This window comes from Brachypodium distachyon, chromosome 4 (genome assembly GCF_000005505.3).
Source record: "Brachypodium distachyon strain Bd21 chromosome 4, Brachypodium_distachyon_v3.0, whole genome shotgun sequence".
In the NCBI taxonomy this organism is placed as follows: domain Eukaryota; kingdom Viridiplantae; phylum Streptophyta; class Magnoliopsida; order Poales; family Poaceae; genus Brachypodium; species Brachypodium distachyon.
The window spans coordinates 16218433-16242832 of record NC_016134.3 but is presented as its reverse complement, the minus strand read 5'-3'; the positions used below and the strand labels follow the sequence as shown (position 1 = coordinate 16242832).

General features: G+C 48.2%; 2 protein-coding genes and 1 long non-coding RNA gene across 3 annotated transcripts; all 3 read left to right on the top strand.

Annotated features, from left to right (window-relative positions):
* The first annotated feature begins 512 nt into the window (after window positions 1-512).
* On the top strand, window positions 513-3396 carry LOC100837594 (protein FAR1-RELATED SEQUENCE 5-like). The gene is made up of 2 exons (XM_014901962.2): window positions 513-697; window positions 1155-3396. Exon 2 carries the CDS (start codon window positions 1172-1174, stop codon window positions 2141-2143), a length of 972 nt encoding a protein of 323 aa, XP_014757448.2. The 5' UTR covers window positions 513-697; window positions 1155-1171; the 3' UTR covers window positions 2144-3396.
* Window positions 3397-7111: 3715 nt separating this feature from the next.
* On the top strand, window positions 7112-7905 carry LOC112268925. Its single transcript, XR_002960471.1, has 3 exons — window positions 7112-7203; window positions 7298-7392; window positions 7602-7905. It is a non-coding gene; the product is annotated as an uncharacterized LOC112268925 (long non-coding RNA).
* Window positions 7906-22097: 14192 nt separating this feature from the next.
* Window positions 22098-23836, top strand: LOC100837291 (anthocyanin 3'-O-beta-glucosyltransferase). The gene is made up of 2 exons (XM_024455069.1): window positions 22098-22853; window positions 23004-23836. Exons 1-2 carry the CDS (start codon window positions 22098-22100, stop codon window positions 23580-23582), a joined length of 1335 nt encoding a protein of 444 aa, XP_024310837.1. The 3' UTR covers window positions 23583-23836.
* The last annotated feature ends 564 nt before the right edge of the window (window positions 23837-24400 follow it).

The window sequence follows — 24400 nt, the reverse complement described above, 5'->3', positions numbered from 1 at the left end:
TCTCCCAATCGGGCCAGCCCAATCCTTTATATAGCTCGAGACTAGCTCGGGAGAGATTACAACAATACAATCTTTCGTTTTGAACCACCGAGTATGAGATAGACTAGAAAGGTTAGGATACTAACAACTCTAACTATAGTTATAGTTAGGTTATATAACGTATGTGCAAGGGAAAATTTACGGTACCCCGGTACTCCAAAAACATACTTGGAGTACCAAAGGCATCGATATCAAAAGGGTACATTGGTCTTTTCACCCCTTAATCAAATACGAGTAGATCGGATTATCACAGAGCTTAGTTCGCACCGCCACCCCGCCGACCCAGTGCGCCGCCACCCCGCCGCCTGAGCGCAGCCACCACCCCGCGGCCCCCGTGCGCCGCCACCCCGACGCCTGAGCGCCGCCGCCACCCCCAGCCGCCCCTGCCCTAGCGCCGCCGCCCCCCAGTGCGCCGCCACCCCGCCGCCTGAGAGCCGCCGCCACCCCCAGCCGCCCCTGCCCTAGCGCCGCCACCCCCAGCCGGAGCGCCGCCGCCACCCCGCCCCCTAACCGATTCTCCCCCTGCCCGTTCCAATCGAGCCGCAGCGCCGATCCCTGCGGCCACCGTGGCCATTCCAAAGTTGGCGCAGCGCCGGCACCCCCAGAACGGAAGAAATCGGGTTGCCTGCCCGCACCCAATCCCTCGTTCCATTGTAAGGTAATACTCATTCCTATCTTTCCTCTCAATAACAAAGTTCAATTATTTTTCTTGCCACTAGTAGATTGTTTGAAACCAACTGATGGCTACGATAGTTGCTGCAGCTGTCGTTCCTGTTCATGTCTGCCTGCCTCACCGATTTATAGTAATCACTCACTTGCTAGTCCTGCAGATCTTACCCATCTTAGTAGCTCCACCCCAGTACTTTATTTGTACTAATAATATAGTCCTTTTTTTCTGTAAATAAAAAATAAACCTAGCCTCCTACTTTTGACAGCATGATTACTGTACTTTAATCACCACTTGCAACGAGCACTTAACCTAATAATCTCAGAAGTGGGAGATGAAAGCTCACCATGGCTGCCCATTTGGGCAGAAAAAGAATTGAACTTTCTTATTGAGAGGAAAGATAATTGAACAAAGGTGCTAATTTGATGATGGTGTTTCATAATGTCAGGTTTGTCAGTTTGTGAGATGGATGGTTATAATGCCAGCTTGGAGGAGATGGAAGAATATCACATGATGGTGAGTCAGATGTTTGGAAGCGTTGAAGAAGGTTACGAGCAGTACAACAGCTATGCAAAATCTAAAGGGTTTAGTGTGAGATTGGACGATAAGGAGTACATTAGTGGCACCACGGAATTGAAAAGAAGACGTTTCTGCTGCAGTAAGGAAGGGTACCGTTTGGAGAAGTACTTTGTAGCAAAAGATCAAATAAGGGAGCCACGGGCGCTCACCCGTTGTGGATGTAAAGCTATGCTTGAGATCCAGCGACAACCTGGAACGGTTCTTTGGTTTGTCAAGAATTTTGTTGATGTCCACAGCCATCCACTTGACCCCAAGCAGTCTCCTTTTCTACGGTCACATCGCCGTTTAAACAATGCTCAGAAAGCTGATGCCATAGAATATGGTCTTGGTGGCCTTCGTACGTGCCAAATCATGGAAGTTATGGAGAAGCACCATGGTGGGTATGATCAGGTTGGGTTTGTTTCCCGGGACCTCTATAATTTCTTCGCCAAGTACAAGAAGAAAAGAATCTTAGGAAGGGATGCTGAATTTGTCTTGAACCACATGAGAGCCCAAGTTGAACGAGATGCTGAATTTTTCTTCAAATACAGTACGGATGATGAAGGACATCTTCAAAATATATTCTGGGCAGATTCACAATCTCAGATTGATTATGAAGCATTCAGTGACCTAGTTGTGTTTGACAGCACATATCGGGTCAATCGGTATAATCTCCCATTTGTTCCATTTATTGGGGTGGACCATCGTCGCAGTACAATTGTTTTTGGTGTTGGTATTGTTTCAGACGAGACTGTCTCGTCGTACGAGTGGCTACTGCAGTCATTTGTTGAGGCGATGAGCCATAAGAACCCGAGATCTGTGATCACTGATGGAGACGCCGCCATGAGGAAAGCCATTAAGAAGGTATGTCGAGGATAGACCATCGACTATGCAGTTGGCACATTGAGCAGAACATGATACGCCACCTGCGTAATCCAATGCTTCGGGACTTCAGAAAACTCATATATCGTAAGATGGGAGTATATGAGTTTGAGAGATCTTGGGCTCGGTTCAAGGAAAAGTATGAGATCACAGAGCAGGCTGCATGGATGTCCAGAATGTACAAACTTAGGAAGAGGTGGTCTGCGGCTTATACAAATGGAAGATACTTTTTGGGCATGCAGAGCAACCAGCGTAGCGAGAGTCTTAACTCTAGGCTCCATAATCACCTAGACCGGAAAATGTCGTTGGTTGACTTGGTGGAGCACAGCGAGCACTGCATGTCACGTATCCGCAGAAATGAGGCCGAGTTGGATGCAAAAGCTGCAAATTCAGTTCCTTTCACTAGAATAGATGCTAATCCATTAGAGAAAAATGCTGCCCGTTTTTACACACCAAAGATGTTCAGGAGGGTTAGATATTGCATTTGCAGATCATCTGCATGGGAGATTGAAGAGCATACAGAGAGAGATGGGTTGGTCACCTATAGAGCTGCATTAAAAGAAGGAGCCGAAGGAAGGAGCAGACATGTCTTCTTTGTAGAGTGTTCATTTCATGGATCTTCAATGAATGGCATCTTCTCTGGTTGCCGCAAATTGGAGTGCGAAGGTGTCCCATGTTCACACATTTTTTCACTTCTGAGTTTCCTAGGTGTAGAGACCATTCCTCCGTGTTGTGTTCGGATTAGGTGGACAACGCAAGCAAAGGCCGCATTCGTGTCGGAGACAAATGCCAATACACATGTGTGATCAGAAGAGATGGGTCGTTACCGGCAAATGCGAAACAAGGCTAGTGTTGCTCTATTCAAAGCTTCAAAGAGCGAAGAGCGTTCGCAGCAGGGGATGGATTTTCCGCAAAGCATTCTCGATCGCCCCTTTAAGAATGATGGGACCCCTTATGAGACAGCTTTTCGTCTTATACCATCCCATTATTCTGCCTCAAGCAATGTTTTTGGGGAGAAAGTCCTTGATCCAAAAATAATCGTGACAAAAGGTGCTCCAGCAAAGAAGAGAATGAAGCCATTTCATGAGACATTGAGGCAGTCGAATGGGCACAAGAGGCGAAACAGATCGTGCGGCGAATGTGGCGATTCCACACATGACAGGCGCACTTGTCCAAAACTGAAGTAGTTATTCTGGTGGTTGGTCCTCGCCTACAATGACCAGATCGTGCTGCTATTCTTGTCGGGCAAGGCAAGCTTGAACCTGACCTGACATGTTTTTTTACCCGGCTAGAATCTTAAAGAGAAATATCAATTCCTTTGCATTTTGTAGTTTTTGCTTGTTTGTATTCATTCAGTTTGCCTCTCATAGTAGGCTTTGTTACTTTCAAGTTTGGCTAATTGCATTGTCGTTCACGCAATTTCTTTATCTGATCAAAGATTTTTGTTACAGTAATAACTGCAGCAGGAGTCGGTCCAGGAGGATGGCAGCATAAGTTGCCCTTCAATTGAGTTGGGTGGTTGTGGCGACTCTCTACTCAACTTGATATATGCACCTCCTTCTGGCCAGTCTGAGAAATTCAGCTTAGGAGATGAGCAAGATGCTCCAGGCAATCATTCTGAAGATGGTAGAAGATAGAATGGCTTATTTAGTTTGATTATTGGCTAATACGGCCACTGATTTTAGGTCTGTGACCTGGAGTAGTTCTTCCGTGCTATTCATCTTTTGAATTGGGTATGACTTTATCTATCATCAGTAGAAAACTGATTCAGGTTGTATCGGCCGTGCTCTGGTTAATCTAGAACTGTCTGTATTGTGTTGGCTATTGCCGTGTGCGTTGAGTGTCGTATTGGATTAGAGTACTTTTGAATAAAACATGCATATCGGCTAGTGAACTGAATCTTGTATGCCCTGTTCAGATATTGATATTGAGTCACTAGAATAATGCATGTTCTGTTAGGTGAACGTTTGCTTTTCTGGCGTTTGCTTTTCTTTCTGGTGTTGAGGTCGGCGTGATGGCATTGGCGTTCCATACAGATGAGCAAAGCAGTGGTGACTGCATGCATAATCAAATCAATCTTGTATTAGGCAGTTACAATCAAATCTGGTATTAGGCTGTTACGATACATCAAATCTGGTTTTTCTGTCTCTATATATATACAATCCTTAGTTCTATTCCGGGCAGAAAATCAATCTTGAGTTCTCTTCCCGGCCGATGCCATCTAGCTAATCTTCGTTCTGTTCCGGCCGCCGCCGCCTCGTAGCTAATCTTTCGTTCTGTTCCGGGCTGCCGAACAGTATAAAATATATATGTGAAAATGTTATATGCGTAATCCCTCTGACCTATGTTTTGTCTTCCATCAGGATCCATCTCCCTCCAGTGACCAATCTCCCTCGTGTGAGCCCAAAACTCCTGCGTTAAGCAAAACAATATCTAAAGCCAAGGTTCATATCATACATCACTACACATTACAAACCATATATATGTAAAAATCTTATATGCGTAATCCCTTGTTCTGCAGGAAACAGTGGCTTGTAGTCCAACAGCCATGTATGAACTGATTGATTGCTTGGACAAGAAACAGAAAGATGAAATTGCAAGTTACAATCTAGGAGGGCTTTTACAAATACCGAATGTCCAAATTCGCAGGAAAGCCTGCATGCAGGTCGCAGATAGCTACGGTGTTGAAGATGATGCATTCATCATCAACGACACTAAGATAAGGATGGTGTTAAAGGATGTAGTACACATCCTAGACCTTCCAGATGAGGGAGAGACCCCAGATGTGAAAGCCAAACATAAAGACGAGAAGGTTGAGGCTCAAAGAAGAAAAAAACAGCAGGAACTATTCAATAATTACAAAGATACCACAGGGTCCATAACTTTCAAAGGACTCGTGGAACAAATTAAAGAAAACAAAGGAAGTACGGATGAACATTTCGTTAGAAGATTTCTTTTGTGCGCCATATGCCGACACATGTGCCCAACCACGAAAGCAACTGTGAGCTCTGACTATTTAAAGCTCATGTTGGATGTCAACGACATCAAACAAGTGAATTGGGCTAGGCTGATACTAAATCATCTCATGGAGAGCATTAGGAAATACAAGACGAAAAGACAAATGAACCTCTGCGGCAGCCTATCTCTACTACAGGGCAGGGAGAGCCTGGGGACGAGGAGGCGCGCATGGTAGGGCCGGCCGGCGCCGTCGTGCGCGAGGAAGGCTCGGCGCGCTCAGAGCACCCCCGCGGTACGCCGTCTCGGCCTCCACCGCTGCTGCCGTCGGCCGTGGTCTCAGCCCGTGGTCTCCTCCTTCCTCTTCTCTAGCAGGCCGTGCTCTCATATGGGGTAACGAGATCCGGTAAGTGCTTGATGCTTCGGTGGGGAAGAAGAAGAGCAGAGATGATGGAGAGAAAGAGAGCTTCTGTGGAGTTCATGTTGGTTCTCTTGTTTTTGCAAGTTTATGTAGGCCACCACTGAATTGAATATTGAGATACTTTGGTTCTTTTGATTTGTACCTTTTTGATTTGTACCTTGATGTAACTTTTTTCTTGGTGATTTTGATCTATGTATTTGTTTCTTGGTTATTTTAATTTTATTTAATCAATGTACTTGTTTCTTGGTTAAGGTACATGAAATGTACTCGTCTCATAATGATCTATGTACTTGTTTTTTTTTGTGATTTTGAATTTATTTGATCTATGTTTTTGTTTCTTGGTTAAGTTACATGTGATGTACGATATGATGTACCCGTCTCGTAAGAGATACCAAATTATCACAAATACTCATACTGTGATTTTTTTCGTGATAATACTGATGTACCATACGATGTACTCGTCTCATAAATTCATATACACGACATACTTAAAATCTCATAAAGTAGATGTCATGTACCATAATTTACTTATAAGATACAATTCATATACTTGTTAAGAAAAAGTCCAATTGCGTGACAAAAAAAGAGAGATAGATAAGAGCAAAAGTTATCAAATTGTTTAATTTAAATAAAAAAGATTAACTAAGAGGATTTTTTTTATCCCCACTACTGTTTTTCCACCCCTCTCTGTCCGCGCGGCCGATTCCGCTCTGTTTCCCTCCGCGCAATCGACTGGATCCGTGCTTCGCGTGATCGATTGGATCCTTCTCCACGTACATGGGCTGTGCTTTGCATGCAGTTGAAATAGCTAGCACATGGTTTAGGTCCTGTTTGTTTGTACTTCTACTTCAGCTTTTGGTGTTTCTACCTCTCTAAAAAGCATTTCTCCCGTTTACACATGAGTCTAAGATGCATGTCGGGAGGTGATTCTCTCCATCTTTTTAGATGGCTAAAAGCAGCAAAAGCTGAAGCATAAGCCCAAACAAATAGCGTCTTAGAATAGCCCTCTAAAAACCACTTCTCCTGTTTACACATGAGGCTGAGAAGCACGTCGGGAGATGATTCCCTCCATCTTTTTAGATGGTTAAACGCAGCAAAAGTTAAAGCAAAAACCTAAACAAACATGGTCTTAGAATAGCCCAGCATTCAGAAATGGGAATGGAGGATGGGATAGGATGGGATGGGCCGGACGGGGATGCAGGTGTCGGGCCGTCGGGGACCGTTCGATTCCGTCTCGCACGGTTCCAGCACTCTTCGCCATTAACTCCCTCTTCCGCCGGGCGCGACCCAACGTCTTCCGGCCACATCTCTGCAAACGAAGCGTCCTCAACGATCGCAGCATTTACCACCATCTACTATCTGTCCATTGCTGAAGAAACGGCAACATTTAACTGAGGCACTGAGCCGTGGCTGCCGTCTCCACCTTGGCATTTAAATACATGCCTATATGCCTACCGAATTCCAATACGTTGCTCTGGTCACGTCTTCCTGTCCGGCGCCGGCCTCCCCTAAAGGTAGCTGGACTATCTCAACCTTCAGATTCCCCTATTTTTCATGACCTTAAGCTTATGCTTTTAAATTTGTTAGATTGCTCTCCAGCGTGGAAGGTGCTCGACGTATTTTTTGCAAGGATGTTGCTGCGAATTTGGTGCTCTATTGCTTGATAAGTCTTTTGAAATAGGTACACAACTTCTTGATCTTTTAATTTCCTTATTTACAGTGTATGGAAACAAACATCGACCTTATCCTGGAGCTTATGTTTTTTAATTTTTCAGATTGCTCTTTGGTGCGAGAGGTGCTTAACATTTTGTTTGCAAGGGCTACTGCTGCAAAGTTGCTGCCCCATTGCTTGATAGGTCTGCTGGCGTAGGTACACAACCTCTCGATCTCTTGATTTACAGATTTACAGTGCATGGGCACATGCATCTTACTCTCTGAATATCAACCTTCTATTTGTTTCTGCACGTATTAGATGCATAGCAGTTTTTTTAATACAGCTTGGTTACAGCATACCTGTTTCCTTTAAAGGTTCCTATTCAGCATGCAATTTCTCACCGAAGCAATTTTTATATCACACAGTGAAATGGAGGCAGAAATTCTGGATGGGAAAGCTTCAACTTCAGGTTGTCCTGAAATAACTGACATGGATTTGTATGAAGTCTTGTATAAATCCACGTCGCTTATTTCAGAACGGAGGGAGTGCGATGGGTTTTAGCATAACACGACATCTAGCATTTTGACTCCTTATCCTCAATCAGCATTGCAGGAACCAATGATTCAGCAAACATCCAAGAAAGGAGAGAGGATAACCACAATAAAAGAAACGTATTAGCATCCATGTTTGATAGTGTATTTATTCTTTTTTGCCTGTTCTAATTAACAGATTATTATATATGATGGGTTTACGATCATGTATCTAGACGCTTTTTAATAATAGATACATTCATATTTGGGCAAATTTGAGTCAAGAATTTAGGATCAGAGGGAGTACTTTGCATGTTGCGACTTTCAGAGTTTCAGTGCATTTGAGTATTTTGACCGTCCTTTTTTTTACTTACTAGATTGTTGCAAGCAGCTTCGAAAATAGGTAACACATAAGCTTTAGGGGCGTGGCAACTTAAAAGGTTGGAGACCCTGAGAAAGATTTGGGAGAGGCATGCATGTCCAATTTAGAGTGAGCAGTTGGCAGATGTGGTGAAGCAACAACATGGAATAAGCATTCTATGGATGTTTCATGATTTTGTCAAACGTTTGTTCCCGAAAATTGCAGTATGAATTTTTGTTTATGAAGCAGACGAGTTGTGATTATCAGATGTCGTCCAATCTTTTAGACCATACCTATCTTCATCGTGAGGTGTTCATCTTAACAACACCTTGCTATTGTGCTTGCAATCTTATCTACACTCCGGATCGTGAAATGGACATTCTCAGTTTGAAATTTCAAATAAATAAATATATCTTTGCATAAACGATTTTCAATATTTCTCACGCCATGAGCCCTGCGTCATTACAAAATTCCCACAGCAACGCGCGGGGTATTATCTAGTTAACTAAGAGGAGGAGAGAGGGAAAAATAGTGACCAGGACGATGGGTGCAAATGCCACGAAGGGCATAGCCTCGGCTTTATGGCAACGCAAGGTCACTTGACCAGTTCATGGAACCAGCGGTGCAACGAGAAAAATAATGACAGGGGCGAGAGGCATTTTCCTTGATGTCTCATGGGGGCTACATTGTTTCTTCACATTCCACTCAAGCATATGTGGGGCCACCACCCAGCCATGCACCCCGGTCCATTAAGTTGCCAAGGCTCTTCCCATGCTTAAACTTTCTTCAATAAAAGAAACCAAAGTAACTAAATTACATCCTCCGATGCATATTACTTGTCAAAATATTAGATGTATCTAGATGATTTTTATAAATAGATACATTCATATTTTAGCAAATTTGAGACAAGTAATATGAGTTGGAGAGAGTAGTAAAATTTCTGGACAAACTTAGTCTAGAATGACATATATTTTGTCTAGGCTTTACTAATCGTCTGGCTCTCAAGGCCTCTTTCATTTGCTCATGCTTAAATATAGGCATTACATGGTAGACTCGCATGTCTCCGCTATTAGAGCAAGTACAATAAGCTTATGTAAGCAGACTATAAGTATTTAAATATACTAGTTTTGTTTAGTCAGAGAGGAGAAAAAAGAAGAGAGAAGAGAGGTGAGCTACTAACTAATAGCCAGTTGTAGCACGCGCTACTAGAAAACATGTGAGACTGCAAACTGGGCCAAGCACAAATAAAATAGCATAATCTTATAGCCAACTATTATATATTCTAGCTATTAAACTAGTTATAGATGACATGACAAGCATGGGCAGATTCACGACTAGGGCAATTGGGGCTACAGCCCTAGGCATGAGTTAGCAGCTACATGTATTATGCCATAGAGATTTGGGGAGAAATGCTGATTAACAGTGGATTAACCCTAGGCTTCCATATTTGGTCTATTTTAGCCCTAGTCTATGGACGATCCTACATCCGCCACTGATGACAAGTGTTTATAGCTAGCACCTGGATTCACTATTAATCTTGCTCTCACATTGATCCTAAACTCAAGCCGTCACCAATCTCTCCATGATCCACATGTAAACGCTTGACCAGTCATGTACTATGCATGCTGCAGCATGTAAGCTAACTACTCGTTACATGTACCCGTACACTATTACAGAAAACCCCATCCGTGATCCCTTTCCAGTGGCGGTTGAAACGGATCAAAAAACACACCGCCACTGGAGGCCTCTCGAGGCATCCATGAGCGCCGCCAGTGGCGATGATTATCACCGCCACTGGTGCCTCACCACCGGTGGCGGTGAATAGTGTTCTGAAACAAGTCACCGCCACTGATGGTCCATCATCAGTGGCGGTGATAACCACCGCCGCTGGCGCTGCCCATGGAAACCCTAAAAGCTACCAATGGCGGACGTTCAAAAGAACCGCCACTGGTAGACCACCCGATAAATGATGGTACTACTCAGTCTCAGTGCCCTTCCCTGAACCCCTTAAGCACTGCCCGATCACTCGTTTAGAACTCAACCGGAACGGGGAACGCACTGAGCACTGAGTAGTAACCACCGGTAGGTGGGGCGGTGGAACACCTTTTATGCTGGTCGGAACTCCTGTAAACTAGCGAGGTGGGACTAAAGTGGAGAAACTGGTGGGAAAGCACCAGTGGCGGGTCTAATATTACCCGCCACTGGTGAGGCCTCTAGTGGCGGTTTATTTTTCCGCCCGCCGCTGGATGTCTCCAGTGGCGGTTTATCCGTACACCCGCCATTCGTGACCTTTCTATATATAAGCACTGTGCGAGCCCGAATCTATTTGAGCTCGCGCGTCTGTCTTGGACCAGCTGCGGCTCTGCTCCTCACCGGCGGCGAAGCCCTGCCAAAATTTATGGCGGTGGCCGGAAGGTAGCTCTCCCCCCTTCTCCTCCCTCTTCCTCTCCCTTCTTCCTCCTCCTATTCTTCTCCAATTTTGCAAAATGGCCATTAATGGCGCCTTGGCCGCCGGCGGGAAATTCGGCCCCGATCTCTCTCCGGCGGCTCTCCCGGGCTGCCCCCGCTGTCTCTGGAGCTCCCCCTCACCCTAGTGAGGATCCTCCCTCTCTCTCTCGCTTTAATTTTGCTCCGATGAGCTCCCTCTCTCTCTAGCTCTCTCTCTCTCTCTGCAGCTCTCTCTCTATATAGCTGCTTATGGAGGAGCTTAGCCCCTGGGGGTTAGCCCTAGGGTTAAGCTTAACCTCGAGACCGGTGTACGTGCATGTTCAAACATATTAAATGTGTATTGACACCGGCCTTCGTGCCGTATATTTCTTATGTGATGTGATACCGGCCGTCATGCCGATGTGGGTGGGGGTAATTTGTTTTTGATGCAGGCATCGAATTTTTTAGCACAAAATGCTATTTTTTTAGCAAAGGTCATGCCAAAATTTTCCATTTTTGTCGATCAATCTGATTTGTTTAATTTAAAAAAAAAATTGTGTTGTATCTCGATGGGCCGTGCTTGGATGTACGAGGACAGGTTATGTGTTGAGTGGATAGAGCAGCTGAAGACTTTTGTCGATGCCGACGTGGAAGATATGCATAGGAAAGGGGGTGATAAGATGTGTTGTCCCTGTGTGAGATGTCGGAACAACAAGCTGTACGAGCCAGAGGATGTCGAGATGCACTTGCTCATGCGGGGATTTTTGTCAGGTTATTCAAGGTGGACTTCTCACGGGGAGGATGGTATTGGAGTCGATGACGGCATTGAGATGGAAAACATGGAGTCTGACGACCAGCCTGGTGAAGAAGCATACCGTGACGAGGATCCAGTACAGGATGTTCCAACTGGTAGGATGGTTGAAATGCTGGACGATCAGCATCTGCAGAATCAGTTGGATGACCCCGAGGATGAGAGGGTGTCCCGTAAGTTCGAGAAGCTGAGGGAGGATGCCGAGACACCGTTATATGAAAATGTCGGCGTGGATAAGAGTATGCTAGAAGTAACGTTCGAGCTTTTGCGTATAAAGGCAAAATACAACATCGTGGACTCGGGATTCATGGAGATTCTGAGTTACCTACGTACGGTACTTCCTCCGGGCAACAAGTTGCCTAAGAACACGTACAAGGCGAAGAAAGTTACATGCCCTCTCGGGTTAGAGGTCATCAGATACCATGCTTGTCTGCTGGACTGCATCATATATAAGGGCGACTACAAAGACATGCACAGCTGTCCAGTATGCAAAACATCCCGATACAGGAAGAAAGACCCCAATCCTGACGGCGGCGCGGAGGAAGAATTGAAGCGTGGTGCGGCGGCAAAGACGGTCTGCTATCTCCCGTGTGGCACCAGGCTGGAGCGTTGGTTCCAGAACAAGAAGGAGGCCAGGTGGTTCATCTACCACGACGCGACTCAGGCGGATATCGATCCTGAGGGCGTGTACCGCAACGATGATGGAGTCCTCAGACACCCTGCAGATGCGGCTCAATGGAGGACTCTGGACGACGAATTCCCCGAGTTCGGCGCAGAGCCCAGGAACGTCAGGTTCGGGATGAGTACGGACGGGATCAATCCGTTCGGAAACTTGAGCAGCAAACACAGCACATGGCCGGTGATCCTGTTCATATACAACCTCCCCCCATGGCTTGTCATGAAGAGGAAGTACATCCACCTATCAATGCTCATACAGGGCCCTAAGCAGCCTGGAGCTGATCTGAACGTGTATCTGGAGCTGCTGAAGGATGAGCTCAAGGAGCTTTGGAAGAAGGGTCGAAAGGTTTGGGACGCTCATAAGGAGGAGTTCACCCTTCGAGCAGCTCTACTGACATGTGTGCATGACTACCCGGCGAACGGGAACTCATCGTGCCAGTCAACACATGGGTACAAAGCGTGCACAAATTGCGGGGACGAGACAGAAGGGTTGTTCTTGCCAGAATCAAAAAAGATTGTGTACATGGGACACCGTAAGTGGCTGGAGATGAAGGACCCGTGGAGGGATGATGAGAAAAACTTCAACAGGAGGGCAGAGAGGCGGCACAAACCGAGGGAACTGACTGGACATGAAGTATACGAAATTGTTAGGGACCTCGAAGTCGTGGCCGGGAAAGCACAGCCGGCTGCAGGTCCAGATGGCGACCTTACGTTCAAGAGGAGGTCCGTGTTCTGTGACCTGTCTTACTGGAGGTTCTTACAGAGCCGTCACACCATAGACGTCATGCATGTGGAGAAGAACGTGTGCGACAGCCTGTTGGGCTTGATGATGCACCACGCGGACAAGTCAAAAGATGGACCAAAGGCACGGAAGGACTTGCAGTGGATGGGGATAAGGGAGAAAATTTGGCCGATAGAGGAAGAGGCGCCGCAGGAAAACCAGGATGGTGAACGCACAATATATACGCGATGCAAACCTGCGTGTTACAGTCTGAGCAAAGCCGAACTGCATAGAATGTGCGAGTGTCTCCATGGCATCAAAGTTCCATCGAACTACTCATCCAGCATCAAGAAACTCGTTGACATGAAGAGCCACAAGCTGGTTGGCATGAAGTCTCATGACTGCCACGTGATTCTCACGCAGCTACTTCCGGTTGCAATAAAGGCTGCATGGAGCCATGGGTGAGAGAGACGGTCATGAAGCTCTGTGACTTCTTCGACACGATCGGCCAGAAGTCCATCACGGTGAACCGTTGCCTGCAACTGAGGGACGCAATGATACAGATATTGTGCGAATGTGAGATGTTCTTTCCCCCAACGTTCTTCGACATTATGGTCCATCTGATGGTCCACGTCGTCGATGCTTGTTATTAGGGCCATCATTCCTGCACAACATGTTTGGGCCCGAAAGATACAACGGGGTGCTGAAACGATATGTTCGTAACAGAGGGCGTCCCGAACGAAGCATCATGGAAGGCTATCATGCAGAAGAGTGCATTGAGTTCTGCACTGATTGGTTGGCGTACCGCAAACCCATAGGGGTACCCGAATCACGACATAAGGGGAAGCTAGAAGGTGAAGGTGGGCTTGGCCGGAAGGAGCTTGATGTGCATGCCCGCCAAAGAATGGACGACTTTATAAGAGCACACACAATGGTGCTGCAACTCACGCCAGAGGTCGAGCCGTTCATCGACATGCACATCGAAGAACTTTGAAACCTCAACCCTAACAAGAATGATGATTGGATCCAGCGAAAACACAATTCTACATTAGCCATGTGGCTCAAGGATCTTTGGTATCATAGGACTGCGGCGAATGAAGATGAGAAGATTGTCCAGAAGTTGTCACGGCTTCCTGACCGCAACGTCATGACATACCAATCGTACGCAATGAATGGGTATACGTACTACACCAAGGCTATGGACCGTAAGAGTACGTACCAAAACAGCGATATAGTGCTCGTAGCTGAGACGGGGACCGATAGCGAAGGCCAGACTGAAGCGTACTACGGCGTGGTCGAAGAGATCTGGGAGCTTGACTACACCTTCACCACCATCGCCATGTTTCGCATCAGATGGGCACGCGATGTCAGGCATGAAGATCATAGGTTCACAACAATGATTCTGCCAAAAGAAATTCCCCGTCATCAGGTGAACGTCAAAAGAATCTCGGCACTGATTGAACCATGGCAGTTTGCTTCCAAATGCAAACAAGTCTTCTTCGTAGAAGACCCGATAGCGAAAAACCGCGTAGTCGTGAGGAGAGGTAAAAGGAGCATTGTTGGGGTCGACGGAGTAACTTCACAACAAGACTATGAAGGTTTCCCTGATCCCACGACCAGGCAAGAAGAAGAGGTGGCAAGACGGACGATCCAGACAAGAAAAAAGTCAAAATTACCCACACAAGACAGGGCCTACGTCAGAAGCAGACACGATGAGGTCCTAACGTATAAGAGGAAAGAGAAGACAACAAAGAAGAAAGACAAGATTGTCCAATAGTTCACTATTTGTGTAATTTTGATCAATTATGCTTGTTGATGATTTTCAATGTAATTTGAATTCTAACGAGATTCGAATCTTAACTTGTTCAAATTTGAAAACAAATGCCGTAAATTTGTTCGCTATGCTCGTTGATGATTTTCAATGTAATTTGAATTCTAACGAGGTTCGAATCTTAACTTGTTCAAATTTGAAAACAAATGCCGTAAATTTGTTCGCAGTATTTTTCTACTGTGAATGCATATTTTATTTGCTTGTTTCATCATTATAAAGGAGAAAAAAAAAGTTGTTAAGCCCGCTCGGGTCAACTGAGCGTTTCGGGTTCGGGCCCAGCCAGGCGAACCCGGGAGCAGCCTACTACCTGCTAGGCCAGAGCGGACCCGGGCCCACGGGGCTGTTATCCGAGCCCACAAATAACAGTACCGGCACCGGGCCCACGGGCCAGGCGAGGAGCACAGGAGACAGGCGAGAGGATTAATCGGAAACTGATGGGAGAAGGGAGGAAAGCCTTATATGCTGGTCGAACCGCTTGTAAACTAGCGAGGTGGGACTAAACTCCCACCTCGTCTCGCGCGGAGCTCGCAGAAGGACACCAGTGGCGGTTATTACAAGGAAACCCGCCACTGGAAGGGGACCAGTGGTGGTTATTACCAGGAAAACCGCCACTGGAAGGAACACCAATGGCGGTGATTTCCGTGAAACCCACCACTGTTGCGTGCTACCAAAAAAGGAGGCAAAAAAGTTTTTTTAGCCCGCTCGGTCAACTAGGTTGTTTCGGGTTCAGGCCCAGCCAGGCGAGAACCCGGGAGCAGCCTACTACCTACTAGGCCAGAAGAGCACAGGCCCACGGGGCTATAATCCGAGCCCACCAGTGCACACAGAGGGTACCGGGCCCACAGGCCAGGCGAACGGGAGTAGACGAGAGAGCGGCATTTGATTTTATTCAGAATCTGCAAAGGGAAGGGGAGGAAGCTATTTATGCTGGTCGAACCGCTCGTAAACTCCCACCTCGTCTCGCACGGCAGCCCGCAGAAAGGATACCAGTGGTGGTGATTACAGGTAAACCCGCCACCGGAAGCAGCCACCAGTGGCGGTGATTTCGCTGAAACCCGCCACTGGTGAGTGCTACAGGACTTGGGATTTCCCAAATCTTCTCCAAATAACCAGTGGCGGTGATTTTCCTGAAACCCGCCACTTGTAATGATTTCATAATGCACTATTATAATCCTATTACATTCTCTGCATTCCCAAAATATATAACAGCTGTACTTTTGGGTGTATAGTAATATTTTTATTCCCAATACAAGTTTTAGACATTAATTCATAGTATTTCATACAAATTTCTGTGATTATGTGTGGCTTTGGTGCTAATTTAATTCCATAAAATTTAATTTTCATCAAAATGAGCTGAAACTTGGCATGGGAACACCTCTCGGTCTAATGAAGCCACATGGAAAAAATCAAGCCCAAAGTTGTTATAATGTTACAATTTGGATGTTGGCTTAGAAGGTATCAGAGATATCTACCTAGATGATCCCAATATGTTATTCTTTTAGGCTTAATTTGGAATTTTGACACCAAACTTCATATACAGGCATATTGTTGTGTGAGAAGCCTCCATGCCAAATATCAAACCATTTTGAGCAATTTTGTAATTTATAACAATTTTTAACCACAGTAAACACTACAAAAGCATAAATACTTCAATTTCAACAATGTATTTAGTATTGAAATCTTTAGTGAGACAAGAAATAATTATTATACACTTGAAAGTGCAGGTGCCATAATTTTCAGAGAGACACAGAATATAATACTAGAGCCAAAATAATAACCAGTGGCGGGTATATACAATACCACCGCCACTGGTGCGTGGAACAGGGATGTGGTTAACCCTCACTCATGTTCCAAATACCAGTGGCGGGGTTTTCACATACCCGCCGCTGGTGGGTCACCAATGGCGGGTATCCGGAAATACCCGCCACCGGTGGTCTCCAGCACCGGTAACCCTAGGAAGGGTCTCCAGTGGCGGGTATCCGCGAAATACCCGCCACTGGAGACCCTTCCTATATATATTATAGGGTGAGACTTCGTGAAATTTTTGTATTCAAAACGCGCGTCTTTCTCACAGACCAACAGCGCTCATCCCCGAACCCTAGGCGAAGCCCTGCCCGACTCCGCCGCTGCCGCCGCCATGTCGCAGAACGACAAGTCCGGGGCTGGTGGGTCGCAACGGATGACGAGGAGCAGAAAGCCCCTCGCCCCGCAAGCCCCCCCGCTGGCCGCCAGATCCGGATCCGGCGGCCCCGCCTTGCCGCCACCCGGCCCGCATCGTCGAGGGCGCGGCCGGGCCGCCTCGACGCCGCCGCCTCCATCGACCGCCTCCGCCCCACCCCCGTCCACGACCCCGGCCCCGACCCTGACCCCGGCCCCGGCCCCGACGACCCTCGCCGTCGCGACCCCGGTACGCTTAGGGTTTAATTAGGGTTACGTTTAATTTTGCTGTTTATGTTTAGTTAGGGTTTAAAATCTTGTTGTTTATGTTTAGTTAGGGTTTAAAAAATTTAGTTCTATAGTTAATTAGGGTTGAATCTTATTGTTTATGTTTAGTTAGGGTGTAAATATTTTTGTTTATGTTTAGTTCTACAGTTAGTTAGGGTTGAATCTTGCTGTTTTTTTTAAATTAGGGTTGTTGTTTATGTTTAGTTAGCGTTTAAATATTGTTGTTTATGTTTAGTTCTAGCTATTAAGGATTAAGTATTGATGTTATTGCTGTTTATGGTTTAATGATACATGCATGTTATCCCGACCATCGTGTCGGTTGATATGACGAATGTGGGCCCGGCCATCGTGCCAGGTCGTTGAGAAGGGTCCGGCCATCGTGTCGAGGGGGTATATGTGGGTGGGAGTTTTTTTTATGCACGTATAACATTCGAGTAGACTCATTTGTTGTTTTATAGCAATGGTCATGCCGAAATTTTCTTGTTTTACGGCATAGGTCATGCCGAATTTTTCCGTTTTTTTTAAATTACTTTTATAAGTGTTGGATAGGAACCTCAGGCTCGCGTTGAAGAGGTGCCTGAGCAGCCACCGGTTGTGGAGGGACAAGTCAAAGAAGAAGCGGGGGCATTTTCCTCGGGCTCGGAAATTGTCATGAGCGAGGAGCAGTTGTTCCTTGAAGGAGCCGAGGAGCTGCTGCTCCTTGAAGGAGCAGCTAATGAGGAAAAAGCCCAGGGTGCGACGTCTCAGGCTACGGAGTCGACTACTCAGTCGAAGTCCAAGCGGGGGGCGAACAAGGTGCCGACGGAGTCGTGGGTCGTTACCAAGCTGAATAAAGAAAACTACCCGGAGGAACCGGTGGAGGCTGCAGAAAGATTCTCCAACACATGCAATGCCATCGTACGGGTACGCGCTCGGATCTATCAAAGATGGAGCGACGTCTCGGAAGCTGTGAAGCAGGACTGTTACGAGGCGGCATGGAAGTGGTTCGTGCCTGCCAATGATGAGATCAGGAGACGGTTGGATTGGCGGATGCACCAAGTCATGAGGAAGGGCCAGAGCACGTGGCAATATAACTGTCGGAAGCTCATCGGCAAAGACTGGAAGACAGAGGTGAACAAGCACTGGAAGGGGATCTCGGAGGAGAACTGGCAGAGGTTCAAGGAGTGGGTCAGGTCAGATGAATTCAAGGCCAGCCAAAAATGGTACAAGGAGCTTCGTGAGAAAAGGCCCTTCGACCACCGCCTCAGCAGTCGTGGACGCCCCGGAAAGGAGAAGGTGTGGGCGAAGGAGGACACCGCATTGGACCAAGCCGGTATACAGCTGAGGGTCCCAACTTTGCTTCCCGGTGAGCGCTCCAGCAAATGGCTGGAGTCGTCCATGACCGCAAATCAGTGGGCGGGCCTAGAGCCTATGTCAGAGAAGCAAGAGGCTGCAGTCATAAGGCCTCATCCTGACATCTTCTTTTATCGGTTGGGCTTATTATACTCACATATAAGATTAACAGCGAGCATGTTGTTTTTTGTATACAGGGTGCAATGGCAGAGTGGGAGTCGGATGGCTCCCACTCGTCTATCAACCAACAGTGGGATGATGCCATCAGCTACGCTCTGCAACGAAATGAGCAAGGGGGCCATATGCGAGGTGTCGGTTCCGGGCCCTTTCGCAGGCAGATGGCGAAAGAGCAAGGTTCCCGCAAATGCAGAAGGGCGTCCAGCAAAGAACAGAGCTCGAAGGAATTAGATGAGAAGATCCGGGTGTTGGCGAGGGAGGAGCTCAGGAAGCTCATGCGGTTTGCAAGGGACCAGCGTGACGTCGACAACTTCATCGATCACGGTGTTTTCATGCCAGCGCCCATCCAACCAACCCCACCCACATCGGATCCATCCCCGCTGGGGAATAAGAGTACCTCATGCTCCGGCACCGAGTGCCAGCTTGACCCGCTTGGGCCACCCGACGAGAACCTCACAGTAAGCGTCTTCGCGCACTATGAAAAATTGTGAAATATCACTATCATGCTCCAATCTATTAATGATGTTGCCATGCTTGTCATGCGCAGAAGGGCGTCAAATGCCAGCTACACATGCCGACGATGGGGAATCCTCTGGGCGCGCGCGGGTTGCTGATGCCGCGTACGGCCGTGGTGCACCACGTGACCCTGCGAGACGACCTTGTCAGGGTGCAGGTGGACTCCGTGCTCAGGGGCTTCAAGGACGAACCGGTCCCTTATCCTCCGCACGAAGAGGCGACGACCCTAAGGGATTGCGTCAACTCCTACCTCATCTGGCCTAGGAGGTTGGTGGTCCTCGCTACGGAGCCGTCTCCATCTCCGTCGCCCCGCCTCGGTCCGTCTCCACCCGCCCGGCGCGTGACGTCTCCGTCGCCACTTGGCACCTCACCCAGTCCTTTCAACTACGAGCCCGCAGAACGAGACTTCTCACCTGTGGCGGAGTGCAGCGACGACAATGCAGGCGAAAATCCTCCGTCGCCGCCCAAACCGAAGCTCCGAAGCCATCCGCACCAAGACCCGTCCCTCGGAGAGCCGCAGCACAATCGGCCCCGTTGGAGAGCCGTCCAAGCGCCCCGCTGGGATGCAGGTCCCCAGAAACCGGACAGTTCCGATTTCTTGAGACGCAGGAAAAACAATAGGGGGACAGGCGGCAAGGCAAGCAAGGGCTCCTCCAAGGAGGGGAAACAGTCGTCTTCTACGGGAAGACAACCAAAGACCGCGCCGCAGATAGAAGGGATTTGGGAAGAGCGGCCAGACATTTTGAAGATGCCCACCCACCCCCGTGTTGGAGATAGATTGCCTAATGGGTCTTATTTCGTGGATAGGCGATTCTCCCAATTTTTGTTGTTCCACCCGACAACCGATGGTGTCCCAGGATGACCTGTATCGCCTGCCACGAGAGATGCAAGAGCTCCATGAAAAATACATGAATGTGGCATCATCAGGCGCAGACCTCACAAATTTAGAAATCAGGGTTCGAGTGCCAAAGCATTATGGCTTCTTCGAATCCAATACAGGGGAAGTCCAGAAGGAAAACTAGCTTCGGCATTGACTTTCTCAACTTGTTTCACCTCTTCAACCGCAAGTGCCTCGACAACGCCATATTAAGACTGTGGTGTGTACACTACACGAGGGAGGCCTATAGGGTGAAGCAATATGGGATGGCCGTCACCGAACCCCTTCTCTTCAACGCCACTTTGCTTGGTCCAGACCAATTGTTGGCAGAAAGTAGAAGGTTGGCGGTTGAATACCTAACTCAATTCATCTTGAAGCACAGAGACCGCCGTTTTGTATTGATATTGTACCATTTACAGTAAATTGTTTTCAATTCGTGTGAATACATAAATCTTTTTCCGTCGGAAGACTTGCTTGTTATATTATTTGGCTAATACAATGTGCGTCCTTTTGTGAAACAGCGGTCATTGGGTGACAATCGCCATCTGCCTCGATATGGGAGGGGTCACATATTTTGATCCACTGCGACGCAAGGGGAATGAACCACAACGCGACTTTGAGCCGATCAAATATCTCATTGACTCAGCCTATCGCGACGCAGTGAAATGGTACGAGATGATTGGCTTCAGCCGCAATCCTGACGCTCCCCTCAGGCACACTTTCAACTTCCCTTACGAGCAACAGCCTGAAAGATCAGTCTACTGCGGTTACTACTGCGCGCACACTATTCAGCAGTTCATCAACGACTTCCAACCGAAGGGGAAGAAGACCTTCGAAGAAGTGAGGAATTGGTTTATGGCCAACGCCGAGTGAGGACACAACTCTGAAATTCTCGTGTACGAGATCCAGAAGGACATCGGCGAAATCCTAAACAAGGAGGTCCTCAAATCGAGCGGGGATTACTACGGCGGCGGGATTGTCGCCAAAAGTGGCTAAATTGTGTGGAATACTTTTATTTGTGACTCATTCTTTCAAACACTTTGTATACATGCATGTGACTTGAATGTTTAACTCGTGTGGAATTTTGTAATATATTTGCTGCTATTCTGTTTCTTTGGTGTTGTATATTGTGCTGCTGTATTCCTGGTATTATCTATGATGTGTTGTATTCCTGCTATTTCTGTGCTACAGAAATATTTATTTTTATAAACAATTTATTTATTTATTTCAGGAAAAAATAGTACCAGTCGCGGTTAAAGACCACCGTCACTGAAAATATAGCTGTGGCAGGCCATAGACCGTCACTGGAAATTGTCCAGTGGCGGGTAGTTCGCCCGCCACTGATGTACTCCACGCACTTTTTGGGTGGTGACGGAGGGATTTACAGTGGCGGTTTGTGGATCTTCAGTAGCGGGTATTTTACCCGTCATTGGTGATCTCGGCGCAGCAGTGGTGGGTATTTTACCCGCCACCAGTGCTAAAAACTCCAGTGACACAAAGTTGGTGGCGGGCGTGATCACCGCCACCAACCCCATTTTTTTACCGCCACTGGAGGGGTTTTCTGGAGTAGTGGTATCCCTATTTGCCAACTACCATATCTCACGGCGACACATTCACATCCGTGACATGCAATATATTCTCTCCGTCTCATAATAATTGACTCAAATTTGTTCAAAGATGGATGTATCTATACTCAAAAAGTTTATAGATACATGTAATATTTCGTCACTTAATATGGGACGGAGAAGTACATTGCTAACATATGTACATATCAAGCTTAGTTATAACATAGAAATCACTTCGTTAAATTATAATTGTTCACATGTTTCCGTACTAGTACAGGTTTTTGCATACATGCAGGGAGCAGGTGCTCGGTGTTTTTTTTTTTTAATTTAGAAGAAGGAAGTACCAAAGAACGACACACTCAAAAGAGAAAAAAAATCGGATGCTGAAAGTAATTACCTCCAAAAATTGTGCAGCGATCGATCCGTTCCTTCTGGTTGGAGACTCAGCCTCGAGTACGTACGTGCATGTTCACGTTAGCCGGATCTTTAATCGCGACCAATTCAATCCCGCGCGCGGTTAGTTACGGTAGTTGCACACTTTGCATGCATGCCAAGCTTGTGGACGCGTAGCTCAAGGCGAAACAGAAGCCACCGATTCCCCTTGGCCGTTAACTTACTTGATCTCAATTCCTGCATCATCGATCGATTCCATGGCCGCCGCCAGCGAGGGCGGGAGGCGCCGGCGGCAGCAGCAGCGGCTGAGGGTGTTCTTCCTGCCCTTCTTCGCGCGCGGGCACCTCATCCCGATGACCGACCTGGCGTGCCACATGGCCGCGGCGCGGCCGGCCAACGTGGAGGCCACGATGGTGGTCACGCCTGCCAACGCGGCGCCGATCGCCGCTACGGTGGCGCGCGCCGCGGCGTCGGGCCACGCCGTGCGCGTGCTCCGCTACCCTTTCCCCGACGTCGGCCTGGGCCCCGGCGTCGAGTGCCTGGGCGCCGCGGCCGCCGAAGACACCTGGCGCGTGTACCGGGCCGTGGACCTGTCGAGGACGGCCCACGAGTCCCTGCTCCTGGAGCACCGGCCCGACGCCGTCGTCGCCGACGTGGCCTTCTGGTGGGCCACGGGGATCGCGGCCGACCTCGGCGTCCCGCGGCTCACGTTCCACCCCGTCGGGATCTTCCCCCAGCTCGTCCTCAACAGCCTCGTCGCGGCCTGCTCAAGCATCGTCTACCCCGGCGGGCCCCCGTTGCAGGTGCCCCTGCCCGGTGGCAAGGATCATGAGCAGATCGCCATCCCGGTGGCCGAGCTCCCGGACTTCCTCGTCAGGGACGACGACCACCTGGCCGCCAACTGGGGCCGGATCAAGGCGTCCCAGCTCGCCGGCTTCGGCGTCGTCGTCAACACCTTCGCGGACCTCGAGCGGCCCTACCACGCCGACCTCGACGCGCGCCGCGCGTACCTCGTCGGCCCCGTCAGCATCCCCACGCCAGACTCCCCGGTCCACCGTGGCAGTGACGCCGACGTGGACTGCCTGGCGTGGCTGTCCGCCAAGCCGGCCGAGTCAGTAGTCTACGTCTGCTTCGGGAGCTGGCCGTCCTTCTCGACGCGGCAGCTCCGCGAGCTCGCCCTTGGCCTCGAAACCTCGAACCATCCCTTCCTGTGGGTTCTCGGCCAATGCCAAGACTCCTCCTTCTTCCCGGACCAAGACTGGGAGGAGCGGGTGTCCGGACGCGGCATGGTCTTGCGCGGGTGGGCCCCGCAGCTGGAGGTGCTGGCCCACCCGTCGGTCGGCGCGTTCCTGACGCACTGTGGCTGGAACTCGGTGCTGGAGGCGGCGTCGGCGGGGGTGCCGGTGCTGACATGGCCGCTTGTGTTCGAGCAGTTCATCAACGAGCGGCTGGTCGCCGACGTGGCGAGCTTCGGGTCGCGCGTGTGGGGCGGCGGCAAGCGCGGGGTGAGGGAGGAGGACGCCGAGACGGTGCCGGCGGAGGCGATCGCGCGGGCGGTGGCCGGGTTCATGGAGGACGGCGGTGGAGAGCGACGGAGGGAGAAGGCGAGGGAGCTGGCCCTGAGAGCGAGCGCGGCCGTCGGGGAGAACGGGTCGTCTTGGCGTGACATCCGCCGTCTGATCGATGATCTGATGGAGGCTAGGGCGTCGTCGGGGGTACCTTGTGATCAGGAACGACAATAGCGGTCTTGCGGCTTGCCTCTGCGTGCGTGCTTGAAATTGTACCTTCGCGTTTCAATTTATTGGAATTTAGTTGCACGACGCATTGTATCTGACTGTACCTTAGGCTTAATCTCATAGCTTCATTTTGTAAGAATTCACTAGATGTTATTCCCTCATCATTTTCTCAGTTTTTCTTTTTGAGTAATCAACGGGGGAAGGCTCTCCACCCTGAATATATTCTCAAAAGCAGAGTTTAGAACATTGAAGGTATGTAATCACGTTAAAGACCGACATGTATCAATTGGTCCGATTGCTAAAATTGGAAGCTAAAAGATAAGAGAATACACATAAGTCGTGCATTTTACAAAATTACCAAGTCTAAGATTCTAGACTAGAGGACCAATACCAAAGAAACAATTTCCGACATGGCAAGGAAAGATTGTCTCCGGCTTCATCATAGGGCATCCCACCGCCGAATCAATACCAGGTGCAACAATATAACACCCAACATTTCATTTTGGATGTACTAGCGTCATGCCTCATGCATATTTCTTTCACATGCATTTTGGATTTCTTGATATATTGTATTTATTTCCAAATGTGCTCGATAAAAAGAAGAGGGTAACATGAGATCCTCAAAGTGGGCATGTTTTAACATATGTCATCAATGCATATTCGGAGTTACAAAATATTTTGAGAATTAGAAAACCGTATAAACTAATTTTGTGAAGTTATTAAAGCCCATAGTGGGGTTATATTTCAAAATGAGGATTTTCTAAAAGGTAAAATGGGGATGTAAATAGTTTTCCTAAGTCCAAAATGTTTTATTGAAATTTTAT

Bases quoted from the DNA above. Each gene is read 5' to 3' on its own strand.
- LOC100837291 (XM_024455069.1), top strand. From the start codon at position 22,098: ATGGCCGCCGCCAGCGAGGGCGGGAGGCGCCGGCGGCAGCAGCAGCGG. The intron at 22,854-23,003 runs GTCGGCCCCGTC...TCGACGCGGCAG, and splicing joins ACGCGCGCCGCGCGTACCTC to CTCCGCGAGCTCGCCCTTGG.
- LOC100837594 (XM_014901962.2), top strand. From the start codon at position 1,172: ATGGATGGTTATAATGCCAGCTTGGAGGAGATGGAAGAATATCACATG.